Raw genomic sequence first — 24,134 nt, forward strand, 5'->3', positions numbered from 1 at the left:
TTCTTGAGTGGGTTTCTTCTTATTGGCAGTAAAATGTTGGAGCTCCATATGTGTTTTGGATCCTGACAATCATGCTCTTTTTTTTCTCTCTCTCTCCCTCCCTCCCTCCATGCCTCATTCCAACAGTTGAGAATAGCTATAAGACACTTCTGACCAGTCTCTGAGGAGATGGAGACAAGGTGTTTTCAGTGAGGCTCTAGACTTCAAATGTGTTTCACCTGTTGGTCCAATAATGTTTGAGTTAGTTGGCTTCCAGGATATGTGGCAAAACCTTAATATTTTCCCCTGGCTTATGTCTGAGAAAGTGGTTTGAATACACTGAGTTACTTTGCATTGGCAATTCACAGTCCCTGCACTTTCCAGAGAGCAGAGCTGGCTGTCCATAGAGAGGAAGCATTCTAAAGAATGCAGCAGCTCCACTCTGCACAGAGAATGAGTACCTTGCCAATACATCATTTGGGCTGAGAAAAAGCATGAGAAATTTTAGCCCAAAGGTTATGTTTTCCAGAGGATGACAAACTTTGTGGTCTTGAAATGCATAGAATGAAAGTGCCTCCTCAAGTGTAACTACCGTATTGATACTGTGAAACAACATAACAATTATCTTCGGGCGCAGTATGATTTGTTATGAGGTGGTGGTGGTGGTGGCTGTAGTTGTTTTTCTGCTAGCAAAGTTCTGTGAGCACAGTGTTCTGAAATTTCTAGCCTGTCACTCTAAATCAGATGAGGCTAATGGCAAGGATAGTCAAGCTTCACTTTTCCAATGTGTTTCTTTAAGCCCATAACTACTAGTAAGAACTCAGACTACTTTTATGATATCTGTTTCTATTAAAAATGTCCTCACCTTGTCTGTGCTTATGTTAAGACATTGAGGATCAAATTTAAATTAAGCATATACAACTCCATTGCGCTTATTTACACCGGGTCTCAGGGCTTGGCTACACTTGCGAGTTACAGCACAATAAAGGAGCCCCGGGTGCACTAGCTCACTACCCGTCCACACTGGCAAGGCACGTAGAGCGCTCTGACTCGCGGCTACAGCGCTGCTGGGACTCCACCTCAACGAGTGGAATAACGTTTGCTGCGCCCTCACTGGAGCACCGCGGCGCCAGTGTGAATGAGGTGTTGCTTTACTGCGCTCTGATCAGCCTCCGGAAACATCCCATAATCCCCTTAAGTCAAGTGGCCACTCTTGTCATTGTTTGGAATCAGCTGTAGGAATGCAGAAATGCCCTGTGAAAGCTCCGTTTCTGACAGCTGGCTGCTTATCTCCTCCGAGACAAAGCAACCATTAGTTGGAATGCTGTGTGTGTGAGAGAGAGGGGCGAGGGAGGTCTGCTGCTGTCTGAACTTACAAGACAGCATGCTGACATGCTCTCAGCCCCCCAAAAACCCACTCTCTCTCCCCCCACATACACACAACACACTCCCTGTCACACTCCACCCCACCCCACCCCCATTTGAAAAGCACGTTGCAGTTGCTTGCTTGCTGGGATAGCTGCCCATAATGCACCGCTCCTAATGCCACTGCAAGTGCCGCAAATGTGGCCATGGCAGTGCGCTTGAAGCTGTCAGTGTGGACAGACTGCATCGCTTTCCCTACTGCGCTCTACGAAGGCTGGTTTAACTCAAAGCGCTCTACATCTGCAAGTGTAGCCATGCCCTAAATTTGGGCCTCGAGGTAAATCCAGTTAATATGTTCCTTGATAGATCATTTAACCAGCTGAGGAAAAAAATCTCATTGTCAATGTTATTTCTTTCCATCTAATCTGTATTGCATTATTTGAGTTTCAGAGCTTCTCTGGATTGTACACTACCGTTATGTATGCTGTTGAAATCTTTCTAACTTTCAAGATTCAGCTGTATATTATCATTATTGTGCATTAACGATTAATTATTAAGATATGATATATGATATACAGTCGTCCAAAATATAAAATATTTTGATGGAATGATCTTAGCTAGACTTGCTTTTTTTTTTTTTAAGGTTGAGTGTTCAAATACTTTTTCTATTTACCCAGAGAGAAATTCTGGAGCAACAGCAGCGTGAAAGAGATGATACAAGCTTTCATAGCATATGTATGTTCTGCGATAAAGAATTCACAGGAAACAGGTTTGAAGTTTGAGCATATTTACTATTGTTTTCCTCTTAATTAACTGTTAATTGACCCTGTCCTTTGTTCACTGATTGTAAAATATGCCACTGAGCTGGCTTGTGGATAACAGTAGGGCTCTAGAACTGGGGAAAGATTCTGATGTGATTCTTGGAACCAGACTTCTGTACCCTGTACTGTTAAGAGCTGGAAGTGTTGTTTAGCCCAGAGATTGGGAGCCTGTGAAACCATCTTACACCAGATTTGACCAAGCTAAAGATCAGCATTTGAAGGGATCTTCATCTAATAATCCTCAGATGGAAGTTGAAAGTCAGTTTGTCTAGCTCAGGGGTGGACAAATTTTTTGGCCCCAGGGCCACATCAAGGAATAGAAATTGTATGGAGGGCCATGAATGCTCAAAAAGTTGGGGTTGGGGTGTGGGCTTTCAGGTGGGGCTGGGATGAGGTGTTTGGGGTGTAGGAGGGTGCTCTGGGCTGGGACCAAGGGTTCGGAGGGCAGGAGGGGGATCAGGGCTGGGGCAGGGGTGCGGGAAGGGGTTTGGGTTCTGGCTGGGGGTGTGGGCTCTGGGGTGGGGCTGGGGATGAGAGGTTTGGGGTGCAGAAAAGTGCTCTGGGCTGGGATCGAGGGGTTTAGAGAGCGGGAGAGGGATCAGGGCTGGGCAGGGGGTTGGGGCGTGGGGAGAGGCTCAGCGGTGCGGCCCCCAACCCAGCACTCCAGCCGGAGCACCAGAGCGGGGCTAAGCCACGTGGTGCAGCCCTGGACCTAGCGCCCCAGCTGGAGCGGGGCCGTACCACGTGGCTCGGCCCCCAATCCAGTACCCCGGCCGGAGCAGGGCCGAGCCACTTGGTGTGGCTCAGGGGCTGGCTTAAATCGGCTCGCGGGCCGGATCTGGCCCATGGGCTGTAGTTTGCCTACCCCTGGTCTAGCTGTATGGGAATATATAAAAGAAGGAAATATGAATCGTCATATGAATAAATGTATGTAAAATGTGGAACTGATAATGAGAGGTGGAAGGACTTTAACGAGTCCTCTGCATGAAATTTAAAAATTAAATGGAAATCCTCCCTAAATATTTTGAAAAGATGGTGATTAAAAAATAAATACAGCTGACCTTTCAAGGAAGTTTTCTAATAGGGAGCATCTTGATTAATTTCTTCCATTCCAAAGACGTAGTGCCTGATTCTGATTTACACCAAGCCCCATTACATCACGATGAATTTTTGGGTGCATTACAGAAGAAACTTGAGAAGTATATACAGTAGTATTTTTTAAAATATAGCCTTAATTTTTTTGTTAGATAACCAGCAGAGAGCAAGCTGAGAAATGACCTCTTATCACGTTTCTCAAAACACCTGTACAAATTAGTAGATGAACTGTAATAATAATGTAGGTCAAAAATAAAATTGTGTTGTTGTTTTCATTTAGTGGCTCAGATTTCATGCATGTGGACTAAGTAATTGAAGTGTTACTGAAACATGCAGTAGGGCTGAAATTAAAATTTTCTACTTCAGTAAGTCAAACTAATTCCATCCCTACCAGCAACAGAAACGTTATTATTGCTGCTTATTTGATGCTGGCTTGTCTACATTTCAATGCAATTAGTGTGTGGTAAAGCATTAACTCAGTGATTCTCACATGCTTACACAAATATATCCAATGTTCTTTAATATCTTTTGTAGGTCTGTTCTTTTCAATCACATGGCAAGAGATCATGCTTTTAATGTTGGGCTGCCCGATAACATTGTAAATTGTAATGAATTTTTGGCTGCATTACAGAAGAAACTTGACAAGTATGTAATCTTTTTGGAAAAAATAGCCTTAAGTCATTTTACTGTTAGTCTTGAAAGCAATTTGGGCTAAAATGTAAGTGAGCATTCAGGAGGACTTTAAAAATTAGGATGTTGCTCTCTCAGGTGTAATCTTAGAAAATTTACTGTTTTCTTTTCACATTTCATTCTGGCTACTTCATAATTTCTTGTATTATGTACATTGATTTAAGTGATGGATTAAAGGTGTGATCTTTCAACCCTTATGCACACAGAGCTCCCATTGACTTCGGTGAGATTTGTGTGCAGTAAGGACTACAGTATCAGAGTCTACATGCATTCATAGATCCCAAGGCCAGAGGAGACCATTGTGATCATCTAGTCCAGTGGTTCTCAAACTGTGGGTTGGGACCCCAAAGTGGGTTGTGACTCAATTTTAATGGGGTCACCAGGGCCAGCATTAGACTTGCTGGGACCTGGGGCTGAAGCCCAAGCTCCATTCCCACCCAGGGCGGCGGGGCTTAGGCGCCAGCCCCTCTCCCACTACCCAAGGTGGTGGGGCTCAGGCTCTGGTCCCTTTTCCCCGCATCTGGGGCAGCAGGTCTCGGGCTGTGCCCCAACTCCCCGGGGTCATGTAGTAACTTTGTTGTCAGAAGGGGGTCGTGGTGCAATGAAGTTGGAGAACCCCATATCTGGTCTGACCTCCAGTATAACACAGGTGATGGAACTTCCCCATAATAATTCCGAGAACAGAGCTTTTAGAAAAACATCCAATCTTGATTTAAAAGATGTCAGTGATGGAGAATCCACCACAACACTTGATAAATTGTTCCAATGGTTAATTACCTTCACTGTTAAAAATTTACGCCATGTTTCTAGTCTGAATATGTCTAGCTTCAGCTTCCAGCCATTGGATCATGTTATACCTTTCTCTGCTAGATTTTCATACTTCTTTGAAATCTTCATACTTCTAGGCAGGTTTTCATACTTCTTATTTTAAACTTCTTTTGGCTAAACAGCTCCTACATCACCCAAGGCAGCACTCCTCTGTCTACCTCCTGTTATCTCTCTCTTTGTATACCAATGGTGCAGGCCCCAGCCTTCTGCATGCTCCTATGCATTTTTCATACTCCCTCCTAGCTCCTCTAGGATACTTGTCTCTCTGCAATACTCCCAGTATCTGTGGTGATACAAACCAGAAAGCTATGTAGGCGTGATCACTGTGGTGTCTGTAAACCCTAGCTCTCCTTTCAAATAAAGATTGAGAAAGTAGATGACAACCATGGCTAGTAAGGGATTTGTTGCTACACACATCGAAAGTGAGCCTCATTGCAGGCAACATCTCTCTGATCTTTCCAGGCATGTGTACACATGGAAATTGTTGGTTTCCCGTGGCATGCAAGGGTGAGAGAGCAGACAGCTGAGCCAGTTGCTCAGTGGAAAAACTACTGTATCCATGGCTACTTAAAGAAATTTGATTTGAAACCGGAACAGTTTTAGGAAGTAATTGATGATTCACTGGTTGCAAATGACTTAATCATGTGCTTTTTAAAAGATTCTGAATCAGAAAACCTTGTGCTGCCAACTAAGTGGTAATTCTGCGTGTTGCAAAGTGAGAGATCTGAGTCCAAAAGCCAGCCTTGGCTGCTTGTTCTCCACGTAAGTTGGAGTTGACATCATTTCAGAGTCCGTGTGTTCTTTTGTGTGTGACCAACCCAGAGAGAGTGAGAGAGAGACTACTCAGTATCCCATATTAGTTAATATTCTACCAATGGAAAGCACAGATAAATCTATGTAAATATTATAGTGCTAGAAAAATTTGTTGTAGCATAAATTTTACAAGTGATAAGATCCACAGGAGAACCTCATTAGTGGCAGCTAAATTAATATATTAGAATAAATTTGAATACATCTAATGTTCATCCACGCCATAAGCCTGTCAGACCCCTTTGAAATAAGGAATTTTTGACAACACTCATTGAGATGAGCCATGTTTCAACATTCAGGGTTACTCCATTAGCAAATACAGCGTGGTCCCAGTAGCTCCCTTACTTTGCCTACTAAACCAGTGACAGTTGTGGTCTACAAGGTCTCGAGATCCATTCACCAGTGGCCTCTCGGCCTTCATGTAATTACATAGCCAGCCACAGTGAAGAGACCACCAGTTTCTTGTTCTGCATCCATAGGTGTGGGAAGTTTTACCAGACTTCTGCTTCAGAACAAAAACTTTTTTTTAAAAAAATTGGGACATATAATTGCCCCCAACTCAGGCAGTGGAGTACACAAGCCCAGCTGCAACACAGGCCAGGCAGCTCATCCCCTGGTCCCGTCTCTATTCCCAGAATTATCTGAGGCTAAAAAGTGCTAGAGAGGCTTCAAAAGGGGACTTGAGAGAAGTCCTCAAGGGGTAGGCAGCACAGACTCTTCTTCCTCCCTTCCCCCCATGATAGCAGCCTGCTATCAGCTCATGTAAGCAATGACCCAGTCAGTGTGTTTCCAACTGCTCCATCACAGGGTTTTCCTACAGCTCTCAGTCCTAGGGTATTCCTTCCCACTAGAGCCTGATTCCTCCCGAACACTTTCTGTCACTACCAGCCTCAGTTAAATGTGGATTCTGGGATTTACCATAATGGACTCAAATCTGGCATAACAATTCTTCTCCAGGGGAGGCCCAGTAGACCTACTGTGCTGATCCAGTAGACCTATGCGCAATACAGATGAACTGCAAGATCTCTTTTTTTTCTCCCGAGAGGGATCCAAGGGCAGTAGGCACAGATGCTGTCTCCTAGAGGTGGCCTCCTTTTCCCCTGCTAACCAGAACTATCCAGGAGGGAGATGGCACTGGTAGTATGGATGGCTCTATACTGGCTGAGAGGGCCAATTTCTCTGATCTCCTCAACATGGATCACTCCGACCCCATTGTCCTGCCCTCCCAGCTGGCAGTGGAGTACACGAGCCCAGCTGCCACACAGGCCAGGCAGCTCATCCCCTGCTCCCTTCCCTCTTCCCAGAAGCACCTGAGGCAGAAGAGGGCTAAAGAGACCTCAAAAAGGGAAGATGGGAGAAGTCATCAAGGGGCAGGACCTTTTCTCTAAGGGACCAATTTTTCACCCAGAGCCAGAACACCTAAAACAAACTGCCTGGTTTTGAGTGATAATCTCACATGAGAGGAAGGACTCTCAGAGGGTGTAACCTCCACTGTGCTGGCATCTAGAAAATCTTCCACAAATTCTTCCCATTCCTGAACTTGGTGGAAGTTCAAGCTGTGGTGCAGGAAACATAGCTTCTCTCCTTTGCAATCTTGGAATTCTTACTGATGGGCCTGACTAAAGGCTTCATTGTTTCAACCGTAAAAGGCGAAGTGCCTGCGTTGCCTAGCATACTTTCCTCCACAGGCAGGAAGAGGATCTCATTATACTGGGGTTTCAAGCAGTTTCTCACAACTGCATCTTTATCCTCCTACGATTCATCAAGGGCTGCCATGGGACCTCAGTTTGGTTTTTAAAGTCCTGTCCCGATGTCCCTTTGAGCACCTCAGGAAGGTATCCAGATATTTCTTCTCCATCAAGATGACCTTCCTGATAGACATTGCCATCACTTGAAGGGTGTCAGAGCTTGGGGTATTATCTATTGAGGAACAGACTGCATATTCCACAATGATAAAGTGGTTCTTCAATCAGGCCTGGCCTTTTCCCAAAAAATTAACTTATTTTTTTCACAAAGAGGAAATTTTTGATACAAAAAAATAAAAGGATGTTATTTATTTATTTATGTATTTTAATAGTTTCTTAACTTGTCATCTGGGTGTGTTTGGTTGACTATGCCATGGTCTGAGTCTGTCCTGCACCACTTTAAGATACCTCAAGATAAATTCTTGAATATCTCTTTCAATTAGCTTGCTCTCTCATTCTTAGGATTAATCTTACCATATATCTCTTCAGTTTAATTAAATATTATTAAATTGTTTTGTTTTAACGCAAAATCTTTCCACTGTATGGCTACCATTCAGGCTCTCACTACATACTTTTGCAATATTCTATGTCAGCGGTTCTCAAACTGTGGGTTGTGACCCCGTTTTAATGGGGTCGCCAGGCTGGAGTTAGACTTGCTGGGACCCAGGGCCGAAGCTGAAGCCCGAGCCCAGCCTCTGCGGGGATGAAGCCTGAGCCTGAGCCCCACCGCCCAGGGCAAAGCCTGAATGCTGCAGTCTTCGGTGGCAGGGCTCAGTTTATAGGCTCCCAACCTGGGGCTGAAGCCCTTGGGCTTTGGCATCCTCTCCCTCCCTTCTTCCCCCCCCCCTGCCCCACCTCAACCTGGGGTGATGGAGCTTGGGCAGGCTCAGACTTTGGTCCCCCCTTGTGGGATCATGTAGTAATTTTTGTTGTCAAAAGGGGGTTGCAGTGCAATGAAGTTTGAGAACCTCGGTCTATGTTAAATTGTCTTTTAATCTGTTTACCTTTTTATCTTAGTTTGCAGTGTTTATACTGTGAGAGAACCTTCAGAGACAAAAATACACTTAAAGATCACATGAGAAAAAAGCAGCATCGCAGAATCAATGCCAAAAATACAGAATATGACAGATTTTATATCATTAATTACTTGGTAAGAGCTTTTTATATAATTAGTAAATTGACTGTGGAGCTGCAGAAAATATCTTGTTAAGACTGAATAATTCTGAACAAGCAGTTAGCATAAAGGTCAAAATTCAAGTGAAGGACACTTAAGAAATATGCTTAATTATCAAATGATATTTTGGATAATTATTGAATGACAGAATAATAAATGTTTTAGAATTCTAAGACACTCAGGAATACTCAGTTTGAAGACACTTTATGATTAAAGTCATTAGCATTCAATCTCAGCTTTAATAAGCAGGAGGGAAAATTAAATACAGTAATGAAATAAAGGGAGAGCGAACTAGAATGTTGTTGGATTGGAGTCTGTTTTCTAGTCGGTTTAAGCTGAAAATATTCTTTAGACTACACAGTATATGCAAGGAAGCTAATCAGTGGCTTTCAAGTGGAATAGAAAATAAGACTGGATTTTTTTCCCAAGGTGATGTGTAGTCTGTGACAGGTATTAACAAATTCCACCTAGGTATTTACATTTGGTCTAAATCTCCTTCTGTGTATAAACAGCAGTTTTTCGCTCCATCCTTAACTTTTGTGTAGAGTAGCTGTTCCAAAATCTGCCACGTTCTACCCCAGAAGTTGCTGCATTTCAGTTGTGGATAAAGTGTTTTATATCAATATTAGACTTGTGTTGATATTCATGTGATAAACTATTTTTTTCATGCATCTTTTAGACTACCTCACCTACTCTCTGCCCCTTAATCCTCCTCCTTTCCCCCTCTTTCCCCAGACTTTATGCTAGTAATCAGACAGCCATCATTGTTCCTAATTCTCTGGCAATTTGATTTATTTCCTTCTCCTCCCCAGTGTGAAATTCATTCCCTTGTCCCCTTCCACTGCTAAAGACCACAGAGGCCTGAGGACTAGGACAGGGAAGATTCAGTCCAGGTGCAGTGATGCCTCTTCTAGATGTAAAAATAGCACTGCTCTAAGCAGAGGTGGGGAACCTATGGCCTGCAGGCCAGATGCGGCCCGCTGCTTCATTTAATCCGGTCCACAGCAACTGTCCACGCCGCAAACTGAAAGCCTCGAGCCACCCCTGCCCCCTGGGGCTGGAGCCATGAGTGCCAGCTCGCCCCGCTGTGGAGGGAAGCTGGGGTTGCCAGTCCCAGAAGCAACTGGCAAGTCCCTGCGGCCCCTAGGAGCAGGGGCGATCAGGGAAGCTCCACGTGCTGCCCCTGCCCGCCCCCAGTGCTGGCTCCGCAGCTCCCATTGGCCAGGAACCGCAGTTTATGGGAGTTGCAGGTGTGGGCAGTGCATACCGCGCAGAGCCCCCTGGCCCGTCCGCCTAGGGGCTGGACATGGCATCTGCTTCTGGGAGCAGCATGGAGGCAGGGAGCCTGCCTTAGTCCCGCTGGGCCTCCGACCGGGAGCCACCTCAAGGTAAGCACCACCTGGCCGGAGCCCACACCCCAAACTCGCTGCCCCAGGTTGGAACCCCCTCCCACACCCTAACTACCTCCCAGACCCTGCATCCTAACCCCCCCTGCCCCAACCCTGAGGCCCCTCCTGCATCCAAACTCCCTTCTGGACCCCAGACATCAAACCTCCTCCTGCACCCTAACCCCTGCCCCAGCCCTGAACCTGCTTCCGCACTCCAAACCGTTGGCCCCAGCCCAGAGCCCCCTCCTGCGCCCGAAGCCCCTCATCCCCAGCCCTACCCCAGATCCTGCACCCCCAGCCGGAGCCCTCACCCTCTCCTGCCCACCAACCTCCTGCCCCAGCCTGGAGCCCCCTCCCAGATCCCGAACTCCTCGTTTCTGGCCCCACCCTGGAGCCTAGGGGAAGCCCCGAGACAGCGTGTCCTCTTCCATTCCCCCCCCCACAGCTGGGGGGGCTGTGTGGGGCTGTGTGTGGCCCACGACTGACTTTTTCTATGAGTCAGAGGCCCCTGGTCGGAAAAAAGGTTCCCCACCTCTACAGTAAAGTCTGATCTGCAGGGCTAGAGAAATGAGAGCTTTATATTAGTTGAAAAGAAGGGGTTCCCAGGCTCCCAACAGGCCCAGTGTTTGCTGCCAGCTCTGCAAGATCCTGAGGTATCAGACCTAAATATGATATTGTGGGTTTTTTAAAGGCACTATGTTAGGTAATTTTAGAGGTTTCATGGCTTACTCACAGTCCTGTAAATAGAAGAGTATGTCTTTACTGCAGTTAGCTGGGGTTCTTACTTGGGTGTTCTCCCTACCTTCTTCCCATCCACACACAAAAACTTCTAATCTGAGTTTGGTGATTTTTTTAGCTGGGCCAGCTGGAGATATGGGTTTGAGCATGGGTGCCACTTTGCAGTGAAGATGCCAGGTAAATAATTGGAGTACTAATAGTCCTCCAGTGCCTTCCCATAGTTCCCCCATGTGCCCAGAAGGATAGGTGAGTTCTCCCACAATTTTCTGGGAAAGACTCATGGAGTGTCACAGTTTTCTGCTGCACAAAGAACCATGAATGTGTCTCCAGAAGTCTTAGCAACACATGTGGGTAAATACAGCACTAATGAGGACACAGTAGTTTGGTTTGCCTGCTCATACCCAAGCTAGGCTTACCCTGATGCCGATCACCCAGGCTAATGCTGCATTGAAGACATTGCCTAAGAAGCAAGCCCTTTAAGAGTGAGGGATACTAAAAGTAGTCCTGTAAAAACGCTAAATCTCAAATATTTTAAGTAGCTTTTCAGTAACATGACAATATTTGTGATGGTGTGTTAACAAGGTTTTATTGACACTTGTTTTGAATGACCATAACTCTGCCCTGACTCTGCCTCTCATTGGTAAATGCAGCCATCCCATACCCATGCCAAGAAAACCTCTATACCAAACTTTAACATCATGTTTTTTTATTTAGCATTTATCTTTGACTACACTCTACCCACTAGCCTACCCCTACCCAATACTTAAACCTTTCAAATCTTTGAGCTGCTGCCAAATATCTACCATTCTTTATATATATTTAATATTTATTTAATATATATATTTATATATATATTTAAAAACAAAAATCAACCACACCGTGGTTTCCTTCTTTCCCCTTAAAAGTACATTAGTGTGAAGTGCAAGATGTCATAATCAGCCCAGGCCCAGTGACATGCAAAGTCAATATCTTTTGACTCCTACACAGCACTTGATTCAAGGTCTCGAATATCTGACCTTGTCATTGCGCCATTATTGTGTACAGAAAAACTGCCTTCGGTTTTATTACAAGGTTCCAAAATCTCTCGCCTTCAGAATCCTGGACGCTTGAGCCCTTGTAGCTTGAACCCAAAGGGTCCAAAGATGCCCCAGCAAGCCTCTTACCCCAGGCTGAAAGATCTGGGATAGCACTGCTTGTGCTAGTGCTCTAAAAATAGCTGTGTAGACAGTGCTTGGAAGTTGCGACTCAGGCTGGACCTTGGACTCCAAAACCCACCCCTCCCTCTGGGCTTCAGAGCCTCACTGCCAGCCCGAGCTGTAACTTCAAAGTGCTATCTACGCAGCTGCTGTTAGGGCGCTAGGGCAAGGCCCACTAGCCTAAGTCTGTCAGCTCGGGCTGGGAGGCTCGCTGCTGTGGATTGTGTAGACGCACCCCGGGTCACCCGGCTTTCTAGGTGAAAGGGTGCAAAAAAGTACAGATGCTGTTTAAAAAAAAAAAGAAAAAAAAAAACCCTGTGAAACATTTGTAAATCCGTTTACTGACATAATGACAAATGACAGACTAGTGTGGGATGGGATAAAGGTTTCCTTTAGCATCAGTCTGAAGTGTTGGAACGTTTCCTACACTCTGAAGGGTGCTTGCCCTCTTAGTGTTCTCTGGTGCCTTTTTATCTATTTTTACACAGAGCAGGCAATGAAATTCAAGAGAAATGCAGACTGTAATACGTTCAATGGGGTTTCAATGGATTACCCTGTACTCACAAAGACATAATGTTAGTTCCTACTGTGCACATTTGGACCATGGTGATAATGGTAATGTGATGAAGCTGTTTTTGAGTTGAATCCAGGTTCAGCACCAGAACTGAAGCTGCCCAGGGCCTGTTTTCCATAATGACGTGACATACATTGCTGTTCCTCAACTTTTTGCGTTGTTTGCATGTTTAACTGTTTAAGGCAAGCCATATTAAGCTTTTCTGGTTTCTCATCCCCTGTGAAAGCTCTTTCCCTTTGCTGTACTCGAAATGTCCAGGAGATTCACAGCTTTCAATATAGCTAGCAGAATGTGGCTATTACATGTCAGTCATTCATTACGGAGCATTGCTTGATATAAAGATTTGTGGCTTCTGATTAAATGTGACTTTTGGTTTTTGGGGTGGGTTTTTTTTAAACTAGAGAGTTTTCAGAATGAAACAGCAAATATCTTTCCAAATGTCAGTTTGTGAAGCTTAGTGTTGTAAAAATGGGTCTTTAGTAGTAAGCACCATTATAATCTCCAGCCCTTTTTAAATACACACAATAAACCTCTTGAAATGGTACCTGGATCTTAACCTATTTACATGGAAGCCTGTTTATATGTTTTTGTAATTAAAAGTATTCCTTTTTAAAGCAGACTTTATCTGTGTCCCTGCTCTTTTTATAATTTTGCTTTACATATGAACCTTCACGGAGCACTGTGTTAAATGGTCTTTATGGTTATAGTCAGGCCAGGGCTGGAGATTTTTTTTGTTTTTGTGGGGGTGTTTTAAATAGGTCTTTTTGTTCACATGTATTGAGAGCTTTTATTGAATTGTTTCACAAACTTCAGCCCCATTCCTGCTCCTATTGAAGTCAGTGGCAAAACTCCTGTTGACTTCAGTTGGAGCAGGAACATATCCTTTGTTTTTCTGAATTATGCTTTTGGCTTCATTAGCATTTATAGTGTAATTAATTATGAGGATTTCCTTTCTGAACTGAGAAGTGGCATTTTATGGCTTACTTCTTCTGAGTATCGGTCCTTCCCTGCCTTAAGTAACCTACTTGACATTGCAGGGAATTTATGTAAATGTAGGGTCATGTATCAATAAGTCATCTTCTGATTTACCAAGATTCCTTAGCTGTCTGACATCACTTAAAAGTGGCTTTTGTTGTGCTGCCATGATAATTAATCACATATTTTGTTGAGTTCTGCTTCATAGTACTATACAGTAGTACACGTGATCTTTAGCTATGTAAGGATAGATGCTTTTCTTGAAACTTCGTTAGCTTTGTAATTTCAGACCTAAGCAACAATCAAGATTATTTATGATGTATTTAATATTCTTGTTGCATTAGGGTGGGATTTTCAAAAGGTAGAAGACTCAGGCTCACAAATCCCATTGAAAATCAAGAGGACTCGTGCTTCGGAGTCATTTAGGCATGTTTCAAAATCCCAAAGGCCCCCTTTAGGATCAGGGACTCTCTGTAGGCATTATATGAGCACATTAGATAGGGCTCCTGCTCCGAAGAGCTTACAATATAAACAGACAAGACTAACACATGATAAGACAAACAACCTGGAAACATCACATCACAGGTACATGTATAGTCCTTTTAAAAACAGGATTTTCCCCAGAAGTTTTTTCCACTCCACTTCCCCTTGCTTCTGTCCCCATTGCTCACTCTGCCCTTTCCATAATAATGTCTGGATCCAGTGGTGGGGGGGGGGGGAAACACTGACAGTCTCTGATGGTGTCTGTTCTTACAGGGCCTGGCCCAAAACCCATAATTCAGGGCCACAGAATGGTGGTAGGCAGTCTTGCTGCTTCCTCCTCCACCCTGAAGGGGGTTGAGAGCACTGTCTTTAGGGGCTGGGTCACAGCCAGTCTAGCAGATCCTTCCCCTTGTGTATCCATTGGAGTGTGGCCAGGAGGACTGGAAATATTGGGCATGCACTTCCCTAATCAGTTACACATTTAATTTTAAATTGGCTGACAATAGGCCATAGAGTAGAGCCCTGCGTGGGACTATTTTTTAATACCACTCCCACCCGCTCCTGCTATTATGGCAGCAGGTCCTGTGGGACCCACAGGATCCCAGTCCTGCTGCAGGGCTTTACCCTAGTCCCTCACAGGGGCTCTAACATAGAGTAAAGCAATGGCACTCTAATGAATGGGTTTATTTTCAAATTGTAAAAATTTGCTGAAATGCATACACATCTCTCACAGAAATTTTATTTCTTAGTCATTTTTGATATATTTTTTTAAAGAGTAAACTGATCTTTTTTTCTTGCGGCCAAACTGCAAATAATAGTTACCCTGTATGTATTGTTTTCTGTCTACTTGCTGGCTGAGCTTGGGAAGGACTTGTGCTCAACTTGATGGCATTTCTCTGTCTGTAATGTGGTAACTTTTAAACATCACATCCAGTCAATTCCAAAATTTCAGGGAATGTTCTAGGCATCAGTGGCCAGACCTGATTGATTTGTGGGGAAATCGGAAGACCAAAAGGGGGAAAATAGGATGAACCCTCTGCCAGCTGCAACTGGTTGATAGCATCCGTTTACCCCTTCCTTCCTAACACTCCTATCTCATCGCTTGTCTCTTCTCCCAATAGAATTTTAACATGTTGACACCTTGAATGACTTATTTCCCAAAAGGAAAGAATTATGGTGGGTCTGGCGTGGGTATGTGGGTATGCACACAGCCCATGGCATGGGGGAGGAGGTGGTGAGGACACACAAACCCCTGACAGGCAGGAGGTTGCGGGACTCTGATACGGGGAAAGGGAGAAAAGGGGCCACACAGGGCCTCTAACATGGGGAGTATGGGGGTCAGACAGCCCCTGGGATGGGAATAAATGGGTAGAGAGAGGGTAATGAGAGCTCACGGAGAGCCTCTGCCATGGGGGGAGAACGGAGAACCATGGAATGGGTGGAGGAAGGAATGTGAGCATATACAAAAGGCTAGGTGGGGAGAAGTTGGGGGACCCCGGTATAGGGGTCAGGGGAATAGGAGTGCACATAGAGTCCCTGCCATGAGGGGGATGATAGGGGACCCTCGAATGGGGGAAGGGGACACACACAACCTCTGGTGTGGGGGGGAAGAATGGGGAAATCTGGTATGGGAGAAGGGGAGCACACACAGCTTCGCATGTAGATGAAGAAGGGACTGAAAGGCTCCATTTCCATGCGTCTTAGGAGCTGCGCATCTAGGGAAGGTGCCTGCCATGCAGAGTTCCACTAGTGTGTGGCTTCAGAACCCCTGGATGCCAGTTGACAGCTTCTGTAAGCCCTCCAAGCCAGTGCTTCGGCCCCTTCTCCTCATGATATAAGTAGGGGCATAGCGAGCAGATCGAGGGACGTGATCGTTCCCCTCTATTCGACATTGGTGAGGCCTCACCTGGAGTACTGTGTCCAGTTTTGGGCCCCACACTTCAAGAAGGATGTGGATAAATTGGAGAGAGTCCAGCGAAGGGCAACAAAAATGATTAGGGGACTGGAACACATGAGTTATGAGGAGAGGCTGAGGGAGCTGGGATTGTTTAGCCTGCAGAAGAGAAGAATGAGGGGGGATTTGATAGCTGCTTTCAACTACCTGAAAGGGGGTTCCAAAGAGGATGGCTCTAGACTGTTCTCAATGGTAGCAGATGACAGAACGAGGAGTAATGGTCTCAAGTTGCAGTGGGGGAGGTTTAGATTGGATATTAGGAAAAACTTTTTCACTAAGAGGGTGGTGAAACACTGGTGGTAACACCGTTACCTAGGGAGGTGGTAGAATCTCCTTCCTTAGAAGTTTTTAAGGTCAGGCTTGACAAAGCCCTGGCTGGGATGATTTAACTGGGAATTGGTCCTGCTTTGAGCAGGGGGTTGGACTAGATGACCTTCTGGGGTCCCTTCCAACCCTGATATTCTGTGATTCTATGATGGTGCATGCTCCCTCAGCTAGGCACACAGTCCCACATCTGTCGAAATCTGAAAGTGATAGGCAATGGCAGAAAAATCCATCTTTATGGATTCATGCTGTATCTTGGGGAGAGAGAATAGTAAAATATGCAGCCATTCTTGTTTACAGAACTCATTTTACACAGAGCCTTAAAGGTGACCTGCAAATAAAGTTTCAAAACCTGTTCTTGTGTTTTTGTTTTGTTTGGGTTTTTATTTGTTTGTTTTTTGGTTTTGGGGGTTGGGGGTGGTGGTTCTTTATGGTATAATAAAAGGCCTGAATGCTGTTTTAAAACATGTATTTTCTACTTTTTGAACTATTAAAAACGTTAAGTCTAGTTTTTTCCCCTGGTTTTGCAAAAAAAAAAAAAAAAATTTAGAGAGGTCTCAGGAGATATTTATAGAGTTCTCACATCTCAGATGAAGAGGCAGGGATGTTGAATTTTTTTAAGACATCCCTTTGTGCCAGATGCTCATTAGACACTAAAATTTAAATGTGCACACAAGCCAAAAAAAGAATTTTTAACAATCTAACTAAAAGTCCCTTCCCCCCCGCCCCCAGTCTCTTGGTTCTTACGATATTGTAGCTTCACTAGTTCACCCATCACCAGGGAAGATCAGACCTGAATTTTTTATGTAAAAAAGCTAGCCGTCAACCAACCACACACACAAAAAAGCCCCTCTTACGTACTTTGCTTTCTATGTAAGCATTGCAAAGAAACAAAAGGTCGTACCCAATTATTTTCCCCTTCCCCTTTTTGCAGTTCACATTTAACCAAAAGGTAAAGTTTGATTTTTTTTTCCTTTTCTTTTGAAAATGCTCTCTTGTTCCCATAGACTTCAAGGTAGCAGGGAAGAAAAATTGTGAAAATATCTGTTAATTTTGCAGTCATGAGCTGCTATCCTGTCATTACAGGCTGTGGTGTTGGCAGCCACAGTTTCCATAGGAAATGGTGGTGTGTAGCTGTGACAACGTGTGGGGAGAGGTGTTAATAGCTGCACATTATCTCAGAAAAATGGTGACATTAATGAGTCTCCACTGTAACTTGGAGAGTTTACACACTAGAGCGTAACATCTCTGAATTAATTACTGAATCTTCATTCTGTAAATGGTAATGGCATCATGTTAAGGGCTATCAGAAATGTTTGTGTGTGCTCCATTTACCTGATAGATTGTAACAGCTTTGGAAATTCTCATTAAACTGTTAAATGGTGGATATCTTTCTTTTTCTTTTTTTTTTTTTTTTAAATAAAACCACATTGACAATAATAGCATTTGTTACCAGGTATACTTAATAATGAATATCTTTATTAGAGTGACGGAGTATTTTAATAGAGGGAACAGGGCATGTTCAAATATTTAGGCTCCTTGTTTAAAAGTTTCCCATATGTATCTGAGATGTGTCAAAAAGTTGGGGCCAAGATAATTAAATATGATGTGTGTATACCACAAGTGTAGAAAGTATGAGTACAAAAAAACTACTTAAATTGTTGGTTCTGGTTTATTTTTGAAGGCGGCAAGACTCTTTCAGAGAAAGAAACACTAGAGAGAGAAAGTTAAAGCATAACTGTTGGGATATAGAACAGTAGTCTTCAGCCTAGGACTGGCGCTATAATTATTGTTTATATTACAGTCACACCTAGTGGTCCCAGCTGAAACTGGAGCCCCATTGTGCTAGACAGGGGACGGATCACTTGATGATTACCCCTTCTGTTCATTCCCCCTTGGGGCTCCTGGCATTGGCCACTGTCGGAAGACAGGATACTAGGCAAGATGGACCTTTGGTCTGACCCAGTATGGCCGTTCTTATGTTTTTATGACACTTTTTCCATGATTGCATTGTGACTCCATCAGATGATGAAATGATCCTCCAACTGTTAAAGATTGAGTACCATTGTGTTAGTGCATTTTGGAGCACATCTCACTTATAGTCATGATGTTGACTTGCTCCTGTGTAAGCAACAGATCAGAAAATAGAGGGGTTTTTTTTCATAATATTCACAGCATTGGGGGTGGGGGAAACTTGGTAAAAAATTAAAATATTCAACCAGCTCTAATACTGGTTGTCTGTTGTGATGTAGTCCTGTCTTCAGAGATCCAAAAGGGCTTCCAGTAAGTTGGTGGAATTGGAAACCATATGTATGCATTGAAAGTCAGATTTGACTTATTGTGCATAAATGTGAATCTCTAGGCAAACATGGCTTTCCTTTAAATGGGGACCTCTCACTTGTTTTTTATTATGAATAAGGTGAATAAAATTATGTTTAAAAGAATTACTTTAATTTAAATCCACAAACATATAAGAGTAAATCCAGAATAAGATGTTGACTGTGACTTAAGAAGTTTTACATTCATTCATTTGTTTCTTAACATGTGGCACCTGTGTGGAAGTTATTTTTTTCCTTTATCTCTCAATTCTAGGAATTTGGAAAGTCGTGGGAGGAAGTTCAATCGGAAGATGACCGAGAATTGCTAGATAACCTGGAAGAGTAAGATTTATATAGCCATTTTATGCAAGTTAATGGGGAGTTTTTGCTTGGTATGCAATTTGAAAAGACTCATAACATAGTCAAATCAAGCTAGTTTTCATCAGAACGCTTAGACTCATAGACTTTAAGGTCAGAAGGGACCATTATGATCATCTAGTCTGACCTCCTACACAATGCAGGCCACAGGATCTCACCCACCCACTCCTGTAACAAACCCCTAACTTATGTCTGAGCTATTGAAGTCCTCAAATCGTGGTTTAAAGACTTCAAGGTGCAGAGAATCCTCCAGACAGTGACCCATGCCCTACACTGCAGAGGAAGGCGAAAAGCCCCCAGGGCCTCTGCCAATCTGCCCTGGAGAAAAATTCCTTCCTGACCCCAAATATGGCAATCAGCTGAACCCTAAGCATGTGGGCAAGACTCACCAGCCAGACACCCAGGAAAGAATTCTCTGCAGTAATTCAGATCCCACCCCATCTAACATCCCATCACAGGCCATTGGCCATATCTACCGCTAATAGTTGAAGATCAATTAATTGCCAAAATTAGGCTATCCCATCATATCATATCTCCTCCATAAATTTATCAAGCTTAGTCTTGAAGCCAGATATGTCTTTTGCCCCCACTGCTTCCCTTGGAAGGCTGTTCCAGCACTTCAGTCCTCTGGTTAGAAACCTTCATCTAATTTCAAGTCTAAACTTCCTGATGGCCAGTTTATATCCATTTGTTCTTGTGTCCACATTGGTACTTAGCTTAAATAATTCTTCTCCCTCCATGGTATTTATCCCTTTGATATATTTATAGATAACAATCATATCTCCCCTCAGCCTTCTTTTGGTTAGGCTAAACAAGCCAAGCTCTTTGAGTCTCCTTTCATAAGACAGGTTTTCCATTCCTTGGATCATCCTAGTAGCCCTTCTCTGTACCTGTTCCAGTTTGAATTCATCCTTCTTAAACATGGGAGACCAGAACTGCAAACAATATTCCAGATGAGATCTCACCAGTGCCTTGTATAATGGTACAAACATCTCCTTATCTCTACTGTAAATACCTCACCTGATGCATGCCAAGACCACATTAGCTTTTTTCATGGCCATATCACATTGGCGGCTCACAGTCATCCTGTCATCAACCAATACTCCAAGGTCCTTCTACTCCTCTGTTACTTTCAAGTGATGCATCCCCAGATGATAATAGAAATTCTTGCTATTAATCCCTAAATGCATGACCTTTCACTTTTCACTATTAAATTTCATCCTATTACTATTACTCCAGTTTACAGGGTCATCCAGATCCTGCTGTAGGGTAACCCGGTCCTTCTCTGTATTGGCAATACCTCCCAGCTTTGTGTCATCCGCAAACTTTATTAGCACATTCCCACTTTTTGTGCCAAGTCAGTAATAAAAAGATTAAATAAGATTGGTCCCAAAACCGATCCTGGAGGAACTCCACGAGTAACCTCCTTCCAGCCTGACAGTTCCCCTTTCAGTGTGACCCGCTGTAGTCTCCCCTTTAACCAGTTCCTTATCCACCTTTCAGTTTTCATATTGATCCCCATCTTTTCCAATTTAGCTAATAATTCTCCATGTGGAACCGTATCAAATGCCTTCCTGAAATTGAGGTAAATTAGATCCACTGCATTCCCTTTGTCTAAAAAATCTGTTACCTTCTCATAGAAGGAGATCAGGTTGGTTTGGCACGATCTACCTTTTGTAAAGCCATGTTGTATTTTGTCCCAATTACCATTGACCTCAATGTCCTTAACTACTTTCTCCTTCAAAATTTTTTCCAAGACCTTGCATACTACAGATGTCAAACTAACAGGCCTGTAGTTACCCGGATCGCATTTCTTACCTTTCTTAAAAATAGGAACACTTCATCAAAGACACTTCTCAGGGAGGGCTACTTCCAAGCCACATTTAGTCTTTCAACTTGAAGCTGTTTTGACTGCAAAACTGTTTCAAATGAGGGTCATCAAAAAAAAATTTATAATTCGGATAAAGCATATTTTCCCCTCTCTTTCTTAATACTCAGAAATGGCTGAATTGCTTTTCACTTATTAGAGCTTGGCAAATGCTCAACCCTACTTAAGTGAATAAGGAAATCATTAATAAGTAGGAAGCATTTTCTAGTGGTTAAAGCACAGGATTGGGCATCAAAACTACTGATGATTGTTCCTGGTTCTGCCTGTGATTTTTAGCTTCAGTTTACCTACATGTAATATATGGGTATAATAATACTTTTCTACCCCACATAGGTGTTGTGAAGCTTGGTGAATCAGCGTAGGTAAAGTACTCTGAAATCCTTAGGTGAAAGCTCTGTATAAGTGCTAAGTATTATTATTTCAGAGTATCACTACACATCTGGATGTAACTTATTGCTTAAATAAAACGTGTGTGCGCTTGCACTAAATGTAGCAGAAACAAGAATCTGTTCTATGGAATAATAATGTTTGACAGGTACATAAAATTGAGAAAACTCCAGCTGCCTGTCATTTGTGTCTTTTGTTAGTATATGAAAAAATTAGAGAGGCATAGTAAGGTGTGAAAGACTTTATGGAAATATTCAATTAAAAAGCAATTTGCTGTTGCTTACCAGATTCGATTTACTTATTCGATTAAGCATTACAGAATTTGCCTGCACTGCTATTCACTGCACAGGGTCCTAACTGTAAATAGAGTTAATTCTAGAGCAGTTCAGAGCCCCAGTAGCCCAAGAAGGAGCTCTAGTACTTCTCTTCAGGGAAGTTCACTAGAGTAGTGGCCTGAACAGGTTCTGAGAGCCAAATTCCAGCAACATTGTATATTCGTGTTTGGCTATATTTTGCGCTCAGAGTAGCCATATTGAAGTCAGTAGAGTTACTCTGAATCTACAATACTGTAACTAAAAGCCAAATCTGACCTTTGATAACCTCTAGCTTTGTATTTTTTAGTCAAGGGACTAAATTCTACCAATGTAGCATATTGGCATCTTGGTCCATAACTAGGGTTTCTAGGCGCTATAATAATAGAATTAATAATAAATCCAAACTATGGTAACTCGACTGAAGGAAAATGACTTACTCTTCACTTATTGTAGTTCAGTGAGAGGAAAATTTGGCTCACACTTTCACATCATCTTATCTTTCACAAAAAGTCTCTTCAGGCCCTTTTCAATTAAACAAACACCTTGTCTCCTTCATCATCATAGAGACTGGTCTGATTGGGAGGAGCATCCTGTCTGTGCAGTTTGCCTGTTTTGTGAAAAGCAAGCAGACGCTACCGAAAAATTATGCTTCCACATGAAGGTAAGGTACAAATATGTTTAAATCACATTTGTTTTTATCAGTTTGAAGGGGAAAGTAGGATTATGGCAGCGCTGTTGAGATCAGGGTCTTCTGTTGCACTACAAATATACAACATGCATTCAGAATGATGCAAAATGCAATCGGAGAATGCCCTCTTTAGTGCAGAATTCTGTCATTGCATCTCCAGTGTCTGCTTTATGGAAAACTCATTGGAGCCAAGTTTTACAATGAGAGTGTGAATCACCAGCTCTGGCAAGTTTACATGGTAAGATAATAGAGGCAGCAATAAAATTTTATTAACTACAATGATTTGCTGACTTAGCATTTATTATAGTTAAACATGCTACAAAATTGAAACTTAGATGTTAAACAAAGAATGGTAATTAAACTAACCACATACAAAAATTTCTGGCAAACACAAATCTATCTGTCTGTGTTAGCCTGACTATATAAACATTGAGCTGCTTTCAACTTGGAATACTAGAAGTAGTGGTAATAATAATAAGCTATGTTTTTTTTCCAGGAAGCACATGGATTTGACCTTCTTAAAATAAAGGCAGAGCATGGTGAGTAAGAGATACTGTAATTGTCAGCATCTGTCATTAATGTGGGGAAAACCACAGCATAACACTACTGGAAAACAACTTCATCACTTTAATTTTTTTCAGATTTTAAGTTTTCCTTTATGGAATCGCTGCCTTGCCAGCTGACAAAGGACAGCCAAGTCTATTCTGTTTTTTGGAACTGCTGCTAATACTTCCCGTGAAATAGCTATCTCCGGGTATTTGATATTGCCTCTTGACATTTTGGGTTCTTTCATGGAATAACCTTCTGCAGATCCCCAGTCGAAGGGTCTAAGACTCTGCCACAAGACCCCTTCAATCATTATTTCAAAAATGCTATTGGGATTCCTTCCACTTTACGTGGCAGGAAGCACAGTGCACCCTGTGCCCAAAGCCATAGGGCTCTCTGCCATGCGGTGAAGGGAAACAAAGTGTCCTTAATTTTTAAGTTGTATTACTGACCAATTCTGCTTCAGCTACAAAAAAGTATACAGGGATAAACGTTTGCTGAGTTATAGGACTCTGCCTGTGTATGCCTTCAGTCAAATTCCTTTGCATTACAAGTGCTTCTTTGTATTTTGTATCTCTTAGGTTGTTGTTTTCTGCCATTTGCCAGGTTTGAAGTTTTATCAGCAAGTGAAGTTAGTGAACTTCATCAGAAGGGAAATCCATCAGTGTCGATGTTACAACTGCAAGGAGATGTTTCAGTCTAAGACTGAATTAATAAGTCACATGGAAGTGACCAAACACATTACATTCCTGCCAACCAGGTCTACATGGGATCAACCACAGTACGTGCTAACTTGTGTTTTTCCTCCAGCATTTAAGTTCCTATTTGATTCTGCCCCAGATGAGTATGGTCTGAAAGGTCCATTCTTTGGCAATACTATGGTACCCAGAGCTACCTAGCTCTTCCAGGCCCAAGTGATGGTATGAGCACAGCTGCCTCAGGCCTAGCCAAAATTGTAAGTCCCCACACTGTGTGAAACTCCCGGGGCTTTGGCACAGACTGCTGTCCCAGATGCCTTAACGCTATGTTGCCACAGTCAGGGACAACATGCTACACAGGTGAAAAAACAGGAAGAAGGAACTGGCTTCAGACAGCTGAACGCTTACTTCCCCTAGTCCTTATGTGGCTCTTATAAGATACAGTAGCAACCTGACTTTTCAAATACTCTGTTCCACTTCATGCTTTATAACTCCCATCCCAGAAAGCCAGCAGATTCATGCCCGCTAGAAGTCGGCTTAAAAACAGCTTAATTGCCCGAAACATCTGCAGGGGCTCTGCTGGGAGCTGTAAAGTTCTGGACTCTTGGAGTAGAATTATATGGCTGTATCTACACTTAAAATGCTACAGTGGTACAGCTGCAGCGCTTCAGTGCAGATATTCACTCCAGCAGTGGGAGGGGTTCTCCCTTCACTATAGTTAATCCACCTCCCAGGCAGTAACTGGGTTGATGGAAGAATTCTTCTGTAAATTTAGCAC

The 24,134-nt window shown here is 43.2% G+C and overlaps 1 protein-coding gene across 2 annotated transcripts in view; it reads left to right on the forward strand.

The window, feature by feature from the left end:
* ZNF277 (zinc finger protein 277) overlaps positions 1-24,134 on the forward strand; it is an 88,438-nt gene that overhangs the window by 62,731 nt on the left and 1,573 nt on the right. The window contains exons 5-11 of one of the 2 annotated variants that reach the window (XM_073328108.1): positions 2,022-2,113; positions 3,795-3,905; positions 8,351-8,483; positions 18,732-18,799; positions 21,989-22,085; positions 22,609-22,651; positions 23,265-23,439. In XM_073328108.1, coding sequence (XP_073184209.1) covers positions 2,022-2,113; positions 3,795-3,905; positions 8,351-8,483; positions 18,732-18,799; positions 21,989-22,085; positions 22,609-22,651; positions 23,265-23,439 — 719 coding nt within the window. Of the gene's footprint in view, positions 1-2,021; positions 2,114-3,794; positions 3,906-8,350; positions 8,484-18,731; positions 18,800-21,988; positions 22,086-22,608; positions 22,652-23,239; positions 23,440-24,134 lie in introns of those variants that run through there. The other variant, XM_073328109.1, reaches the window with a different exon arrangement.

Source organism: Lepidochelys kempii, chromosome 1, assembly GCF_965140265.1.
Source record: "Lepidochelys kempii isolate rLepKem1 chromosome 1, rLepKem1.hap2, whole genome shotgun sequence".
Taxonomy (NCBI): Eukaryota; Metazoa; Chordata; order Testudines; family Cheloniidae; genus Lepidochelys; species Lepidochelys kempii.